Source organism: Oreochromis niloticus, linkage group LG7 (genome assembly GCF_001858045.2).
Source record: "Oreochromis niloticus isolate F11D_XX linkage group LG7, O_niloticus_UMD_NMBU, whole genome shotgun sequence".
In the NCBI taxonomy this organism is placed as follows: Eukaryota; Metazoa; Chordata; class Actinopteri; order Cichliformes; family Cichlidae; genus Oreochromis; species Oreochromis niloticus.
In genome coordinates this window covers 2,164,379-2,172,902 of record NC_031972.2, presented here as the reverse complement: position 1 = coordinate 2,172,902, position 8,524 = coordinate 2,164,379, and the positions used below count along the sequence as shown (strand labels likewise).

General features: G+C 44.9%; 1 protein-coding gene across 1 annotated transcript; it reads right to left on the bottom strand.

The window, feature by feature from the left end:
* Nucleotides 1–735: 735 nt before the first annotated feature.
* Nucleotides 736–8,178, bottom strand: LOC109202978 (uncharacterized). Its single transcript, XM_019361987.1, has 2 exons — nucleotides 8,154–8,178; nucleotides 736–2,013 (listed from the first exon to the last, which is right to left on the bottom strand). Exon 2 carries the CDS (start codon nucleotides 1,696–1,698, stop codon nucleotides 736–738), a length of 963 nt encoding a protein of 320 aa, XP_019217532.1. The 5' UTR covers nucleotides 1,699–2,013; nucleotides 8,154–8,178.
* Between the last annotated feature and the right edge of the window lie 346 nt (nucleotides 8,179–8,524).

Genomic DNA, 8,524 nt, shown 5'->3' with positions numbered 1-8,524 from the left:
AAATGGAGCAATATAAGGAGAACTGAATAAATGAAACATTAAAAGGAAGATGTATCAAAAAGGAAAAACATCATAAAATTACAAAATCCCTTAACATTCCCTGCTGTTGTTCATATATATTTATGTACTTCAACTACTAGTCACTTGCAGAAGCATTTTCAACTAGAGTATCATTTTGTGAAAACGTACATGATCAACTTTAGTGGGTTTACACAGTTTAGTGCTTAGAAATCATCTTCTTCAACTTGTACCTCTTCTTGTGCTTGTTCAACTTGAGATAATGCAATGTAAGCTTGCACTCGTACAGTAAACATTTTGCTTATCATACTCCGAATACAAGGCAGTACACATGTGGAAAATAAGCAAAGTAACATAAGGAGCATTCCAACGAATGTTAGTCCTTTAGTGAGCAATGACTTCCATGACCCGCTAAACAGCCACGTGAGCCAGTCCTCGGTGTTGTGTGTGTAATCTTGCTGCTGTACTCGTCTGAGCTCACGTAGCGTGTTCAGTGCATCAGACATGTCGGTGGAATGCACATTATTAGGGACGTAGGTGCAGCAGGTTGTATTGAACAACACACAAAGGCCGCCTTTCTCGGCCAAAACCATGTCTAACGCCACACGGTGTTGCATTGTACTAAGGCGCAAGGCGTCGATTTCTTCATTCTGTGCGTTATTCACTCTACAGGATGCATTCAGGAACAGTCCAAAACGGTAGTTCAGAGTTTCAATTCTAAGGGCGTGCTTTCCGACTCCTACCCTGGGAAAAGGGCATGGGCGACCTTTTGTCCTGTGGTCCAAAGCTTGAATTCCTTTGGGACGTCAGAGCCCCAAATTGGGTCGTGTGTTGTATTGTTCGTCTCCGGCGTGTCCGCGCACGGGCTGCTCCTGCTGTTATCACGAAGGTGTGATCACTTAGCATCAGGGGCACACATTGTCCTTCGTAGTTTTCAGGCACGGCTAGGTATGTTTGGGGTTGGTTGGCATATCCTTGACACCACCAGCCGGTCCCCTCGACCCAGTAGAGCTTCTTTGTACGAGTTGGTACTGTCAGGGTATATTGGCATGTGCCAGATAGGCTGTAGTGAGTTGCTCCTTTGGTGATGTTGACAAACATGACACATAAGGGAAAAGTGTACGTGGTCACCACAGCCAGCACAGTGATGTTTGGGGTGCTGAGTGACATATTCACCCAGTGTTTGTCCTCACAGGCGTACGTGTACCTGTTAGGCTCTGACGTGTTGGTGATATTAGTGCATAGGTCCATCAGATAGGTCGGGTCTTCTTGTCCTACTGTTGCGGTCACGTTGATGTTCTGGACGTTAGGGTCTCCCAGACATATCCACTTCTCCAATTTTCTCATTGTTTGGTTATTACAATGTCCGCGGGCAGCTTTCCCATATATGCACAGTCCTTCATTTAGTGGTGCGGGTGTGCCGTACAGGGTCAAGTGTTTTGCAGTGAGAGGCATGTGTGAACAGATGTAACAGTTTTTGTCTCTTGTGGAGTTGTACACATAACGGTACCAGGCATTGTTCATCCATGGGTGGTTGTGATCTTGCGTCATGTCGTCTGGATGTATTGTGTCATGTGTCAGTCTTGTCTCCAGGTGGTGCTGTCGTTCTTCTTGTGGAATCAGTAACAGCAGTCCCAACAGAATTGTGACACTGGCCATTAGAACGAGTATGGTCTTCATGATGACCGAACACACCTGGTCCTGTGAGTGAGTAGACTAGGGGCGAGAAGAACAAGGGCGGGATTTACCCAAACAGCCCTCTCTCCACCTCCCAGATCACTAACAGGCAGGGGTGCTGGCGTCTCAGTGTTTATGGGCTGTCACTCACTTTTTTACAGTGGCTCTGATGAATCCAGGAAGGTCGTTCAGCAATTTTGCAGGCTGTTGGTGTGGCCAGGAGGACTTGGTAGGGTCCTTCCCACCTCGGGGAGCTCCAGTTTTTCCTCTGGAGCACTTTTATCAGGATCCAATCTCCTGGTTTCAACCTGGAAGAGACTGGAGGAGAATCATCTGGCAGTTGATTGTTCAAAACTATTTCTTTGTTTTCTAACAGTTTTGTCATCCATTCTGCTAGTGTTGTTTCTCTTATGGATTTGTCTATCGGTTCACTTGTAATGGGTAGAGGAAAGGGTCGCCCGTGTACTATTTCAAAGGGTGTCAGTTTCTGTGAGCCTTGTGTCAGTCTCATCCACATTTTACTAGACCCACACATTCAGGCCAGGGCGACCCGTTTCCGCCATGCATTTCCTTAGTCTTTGTTTTATAGTGCCGTTTGTTCTTTCAACCAATCCTGCACTCTGTGGGTGGTATGAACAGTGATGCTTTATACTGAAGCCCAGTGCTTCAGAGACTTTTGATATTACCTCATTTACAAAATGTGTGCCATTGTCAGATCTTATTAGGCTTGGTATTCCATAGGTTGGAATAAAATGATTACACAAACATTTTGCTACTGAGATTGCATCATTTTTCTTTACCGGGTAGATTTCTGGCCACCTTGAGAATACGTCTATGATTACTAGTGCATATTCTACTTGTTGGTGCTTATGTAATTGGATGAAATCTATGTGTATTGTGTGAAACGGATGTGGCGGTGTTGGGAATTGGCCTCTCTTTGGCCTTAAATTTCCCTGTGCATTATGTTTTTGGCATATCATGCATGTTCTAATATATGCTTTAGCTGAGTTTTCAAAGTTTTTCGAGTAGAATTGTTTAGAAAGAATATCTACCATTGATGCTGGCGACACGTGTGTATTCCCATGTGTCACTAATGCTGCTGTTTTATGTAGGGATTTAGGTAGAATAGGTTTCCCATTACATGTCATGATATCATCTTTTAGAATTGCGCCATCTTTTAACCACGAGGATTTTTCATTTTGTGGAGCCGCCTTTTGTTCGTCTTTGAGGACCTCTAGTGGTATCAGAGAGCATGAGGTTAAAGTAAAAACATTTGGTTTTTGTTGTGCAGCCTCCTTTGCTGCGTTGTCTGCAAAGTTATTACCCTTAGTGATGTAAGAGTCATCTGTTTGATGGGCAGCACATTTGCATAGTGCTAGTTTCCTAGGTAATGTGATTACCTGTAGTAGCTTTTTAAGGAGACTGCCATGTTGGACTGGTGCTCCTGTAGAGGTTATCATACCTCTGTTTTGCCATATTTTGCGAAATGGTGAACTGCAGCAAAGACATATTGACTGTCTGTGTGTATATTGACATCTTTATCTTTATGCAATTCGCAAGCACGAATAACTGCTGTTAATTCTGCACTTTGTGCCGAATTTGCAGATGTGAGAGGCCTTGCCTCTATGACAGTGTCGACTGTGGTTACTGCATAACCCACACAGTTTTTCCCAGTGCTGTCTTTGCTGGCAGAGCCATCAACAAAAATATCTGCAAAGGTTGTTTGTGGTGAACTGTATATATCTGCCCTTGGTTTTGTTTCCTCATCGAGTGTGTGTAAGCAGCTGTGTGTGTCACCATCTGTTTCTACAGGTAGCAGGGTGCTTGGATTTAGCTGACCACATTTCTCTATATTGATGTGTGACTGTGACAACAATATTCCTACATACGACAGCTGTCTGGCATGTGTCAAATATGATAAGTTTGCTTGTAATAGAATTGAGGTCACTGCGTGCGGGACCTTAACTATTAACGGGTGGCCGAGAATGATATCTGCTGACTTCTTTACTGCTTCTGCTGCTGCTGCACAGGCTTGTACACAGGTTGGTAGGCCCGAGCCACTGAGTCTAATTTACAGGAATAAAATGCAAGTGGACGTTGTTTATCTCCAAAAGCTTGGGTTAGCACAGCTTTCATATATCCAGCGCCTCCATCTACATATAAGTAGAAGGGTTTATCATAGTCTGGTAATGCTAGAACCATGCTCGTTTGTAAAGCCAGTTTTAAATTGGCGAAGGCAGTTTCAGCTTCAGCAGTCCAGGTCAGTTTATCTGTTAGGGCCATATCTTTGCCATAGATAAGGTCTTGCAGGGGTTGAGCCCTGAGGGCGAACTCTGGAATCCAACTTCTGCAATAATTGCAGAGGCCGAGGAAACTCATCATTTGCTGTTTTGTTAGTGGTTTTGGGGCAGTTTGTACTGCAGTTTTCCTACTGTTAAGTAACCTTCGACCCTGTCCTGTTAGTTCATGGCCTAGGTATACGACCTTAGGTTGCCATAGTTGCAGTTTATGTTGAGAGACTTTGTGTCCTTGTTCTGCGAGGTGTCTCAGCACCACTAGAGTGTTTGTCCTGCAGTCGTCCTGCGTGTTTCCGGTTACCAGGATGTCATCTACGTAAAGTAGGAACTGTCCTGGAGCAGGCAGAGTGCAGGAGGACATTGACTGTTTCAGGGCCTCAGCGTATAGGGTGGGGCTGTTTTGGAAACCCTGTGGCAGTCGTGTGTAAGTGTATCTTTGGCCATCAAATGTAAAACCGAACAGCCCACGTGACTCGGGGTGTAGTGGTACTGAGAAAAAGGCGTTTGACAGGTCAATCACTGAAAACCACTGTTCTCGTGGTGACACGTGATTCAAAAGTGTGTGTGGATTTGCCACTGTTGGTGGTATCTGTTCAGTGATGTCGTTTATTGCTCTTAAATCATGTACCAGCCTATATTTTCCTGTATTTGCTTTTTTCACTGGAAATATTGGCGTGTTACATGTCGTTTTTGTTGTTTTAATCAGAATTCCTGCTTTTACCATGTCTGCTATTACTGGGCGTATGCCGTCTCTAGCTTCTGCAGAGAGTGGGTATTGTGGTTTCATTGGTCTGTGTTTTGAGATGACTTTTACCTTTACTGGGTCTGCATTTTTTATCAGGCCTACGTCTGTGGGTCCGTTTGACCATAATGATGATGGAAACATTTTTAGTTCTGCGTTCTCGACGGGTGTCAAGATAAATCATTCAGCCTCCTCGATCACATAGCATGTGTCCGGGGAGGTATCCAGGTGGGTGCTGGGCTGTGTGTTTAGCACCCATCCTAGAGTGTATCTCATACAACCGGTTCTGCGGCCCTGGAGCCAGCCTTCGTGTGTTTCTTTAGTTTTCTCGTAATGATCGTTTTGTACTCGTTTAAGGATAGTGCCCAGGTCCCTCCATTGAGTTTCTGGGCTTTTCGCTACAGAAACATGTGAAATAGGCATTCGATTTAACTCTCTGACCTTAGGGGGCTGTATCACTGAACATACTGCGTTTCCACTTTTTGTGACGTAGAGATGTTGCAGTGTTAACTTTTGAGGTCCTAAACGATGGATTTGTGTGTCATACTCCGAGTCAGGGCCTGGTGTTTGTTTAAAACGTATGGTGTTGTGCAGCTCATTAAATGGCATGGTGGATGATGAGCTGGGTAGATAGCGCTCAGCTGCGGTCACAAGCTGCGGCACTGGTGGCAGGTCTAAAGTCCAGTAATAGTGTGGCTCACCGTCTGAATGACATGCTAGTTCATGGGTTTCAGAGAGCATAAGCTCTGCTCTCATGCCATTACTCTCAGGCACCACACCTATTTTTAGTTTCATTAAACCATCTCGCCTAATAAATTTACAGGGCAGCTGGAATCAACAATGCATTGCAACTTGCAGCATCTGTTGCTATCTGAGTGCAGGAAATCTAGTTTTTGGGTTAGGAACTGTGTTGTAGTATGCCCTGAGGCAGAGGTTACAACGCGAGCGTCTTTTGAGAAATGCGTTCGCGGCGGTTCTTCTTTAACACAGTCATGCAGGCTCCCGTATCACATAACATGAGGTATGGTTTGCCATTTATGTGAATTGTTACTTCTGGTTTGTGCTCAGAGCCCAACAGCAGCTGATGTATGTTGAAAATTTCTGTACTGTCCCTGCTGTTGTTGCTCTGAGCTTTGGTGTGAGAATCTAGTCACCTTTCTCTACTGTTATCCTCCTCTTCGCTGTCCTGCCTATCTCGTCTGTTTGAGCAGTCATATCTGTCTCTGTCCCTGCTTCTCCGCGGCAGCGGTCACGCCTATCTCTGCGATCCCTAGGCTTGCTCCTACAATCTCTAGCAAAATGACCTTCTCTGTCGCAATTATAGCACCGTCTGTCCCCTCCCTTATCGCCCGTGTGTTGTCTCCGACCTTTCCCTTTTTGCTGCTGTGGATTTTTCCTGCATAAGCAACGAGGTCTCCCTCTGTTGTGACTACAAAAACTCCGGTTTGAGCTGCTTTATTTTTCTGCACTTTTACTGCGTGCTCTGCATGCTGTAGAGCATCAGCTAAGCTCCCGGTGTTTTGAGTGACCCAATGTTTATCTACGTGAGCGCGGACCTTTGGGAGGAGACCTTTTAGAAACGCATTTTTTAATTGTTGTTCGAAAGGTGTATTGGGGCTCTCATCATATTCTAGACCTGAGTTTTGTCTAAACACTGGACGCAACCTGTCCAGGAAGTCAGAGGCGGACTCATCCTCTTTTTGTTTTGTATCCCTATTTTACCATAATCTGTCTTGGTGCTAGCTCGGTTTTATTCTATCATATACTGGGTTCAATGCTTGGACTAATTCATCGCCTCTTAAAGGTTCTCCGTCCGGTCTGTTGCCCGTGAAGTTGCCCCGGACCCGGGCCAACTTCAGGCCCAACAGGTCCTGGAGCACTTGCAGCATTTCTCTGCCATTCAGGTGCCAATCAGAGCGTATTATGTCTACCGCATTCCTCCACTGGTGGTGCCCCTCGTTTAAAGGAGGGACATCTTTTAACACATTTTTACGATCCTCAGCTGTCCACGGCTGATATGTATATGTAAATGTCAACTGGTCTCTGGGGATCACACCGTCTTCACCCGCAGGGCCAGTGGCTCGGCCGTAATTGGGATTTGGTACCTGGATTAAAGGAAATTGACCCAGTGTGGGTGGAACAGCGGTGGCGGAAACCCGGAAGTAGGTGGGTTTATATGTGTGGTTGAATTAAGCTGTTGCCTAGCTGCAGCATAGGGGTCTTGTGATTTCACAAAGGGGTTTTTTGAGATTGGAGGACAAGGTTGAGGCTGCTGCTCACTATCTGGTGGGGCTGAGGCAGGAGGAGGCGGCTGATAAGGAGGGGGGTTTACTATTTCAGTGGGTGGCTTTTCACTCTGTTTGTTTTGCTTCACTTTTCTCTTATCCCCACGCCTTTTGCTCTCCTCCTGCCAGGGCATGAAAATTTTACGTATTCAGACATTCTTAAATCCTTTTCCTTACCACTAGTTTGTTCTATCTCTTTCTGCAGGCATTTGTGTAGTTCCTGTACTGGGGCGGGGTTGCCATTCCCGTCCAGGTTGTGCAAGTAGGTTTTTCTGGGTCTCTCCATCTATTTGCACTTATTCTACCTGCACCTGGGTGCTTTTTCTCCATCCACAATTCGTCAGGTGTTAATTCAGGTTTTGTGGATTTATTGCCCATTTCTAATTTTGTTTAATTGATGCAATGCTTATATGTTATATTTTATTTCAATAGAACCACTTTATGTATTTATTAATACTGCCTTCTATTTTATTTCAATAGAACCACTTTATGTATTTATTAATACTGCCTTCTATTTTATTTCAATAGAACCACTTAATTGATTTATGTATTTATTAATACTGCCAACACACACACTGTGAGACGTTCTGGTACTAGAGTCAGAGGAGGTTATTAAGTCAGCCTTCTACCCTGAACTAAATTCAGGGCGGACTTAATTTTACGCGTTGAAGCGCAACCTTTTCTCTTTCTCACCATCCAGTACTCACAGGAAAACAGTAGGAGTAGTGCAGGAGCCTAGAGCTCCTATTCAATGAAGCACTTACTCCTCAACAAACATTCAGCAAACAGTTAGCGCGCTTAGAGAAAATCCTATTTTTATTTGACACTCTCGCTTCTCTGGCTACCAACCTTTATTTTGAATCCGTCTTACACAGGCGAGCGTGGCTACCAACCTTTTGTTTTTATGCTGCGGATTATGCTGCGGACTAAGCCGTCTTACGCAGGCGAGCGTGAGATATACTGGCTACCAACCCTTACTTATGTTGCGAAACGGGGCCCCCACAGGGCAGGTTGTTTCGTCTTACACGGGCGAGCATATTACATAGGACACGTCTGTCCTTTTCCTTACTTTGAGCAGTGTCAAACTAAAATCGATTATTCAACGCAAAGTGTTTCTGGCTGCTTTATATTCACCTTCAATGTTGCGCTGTGTTCTTTTCCCGGCGTCACCGAGAACCTGGCGTCGTGGACCTGTATAAGACACTGGCCAGTAGCGAATGTACGACTCTGGGCTTTTCCTCGCTTCGCTAGAAACGGTGGTTGCAGTGCAGGTAGTCACGACGTCAGGATCTGGTGGCTCCGTCTGTGAATAGTTAGATGATACAATAATATCAATAAACTATCCGGCTCGAAGGACCAATTAAATGTCAGTGGCAAGACATTTTTAAACATTGAAAGAATACAGAAACAGTCAGAGTTTTGTTCAGAGAACTACGTGCGCACGGGTGAGTGATCGAGTGATACTCACCCCGAGGCTTTGTAGTCAGCTTTATTTATACATCGTA

Bases quoted from the DNA above. Each gene is read 5' to 3' on its own strand.
- LOC109202978 (XM_019361987.1), bottom strand. From the start codon at position 1,698: ATGAAGACCATACTCGTTCTAATGGCCAGTGTCACAATTCTGTTGGGA.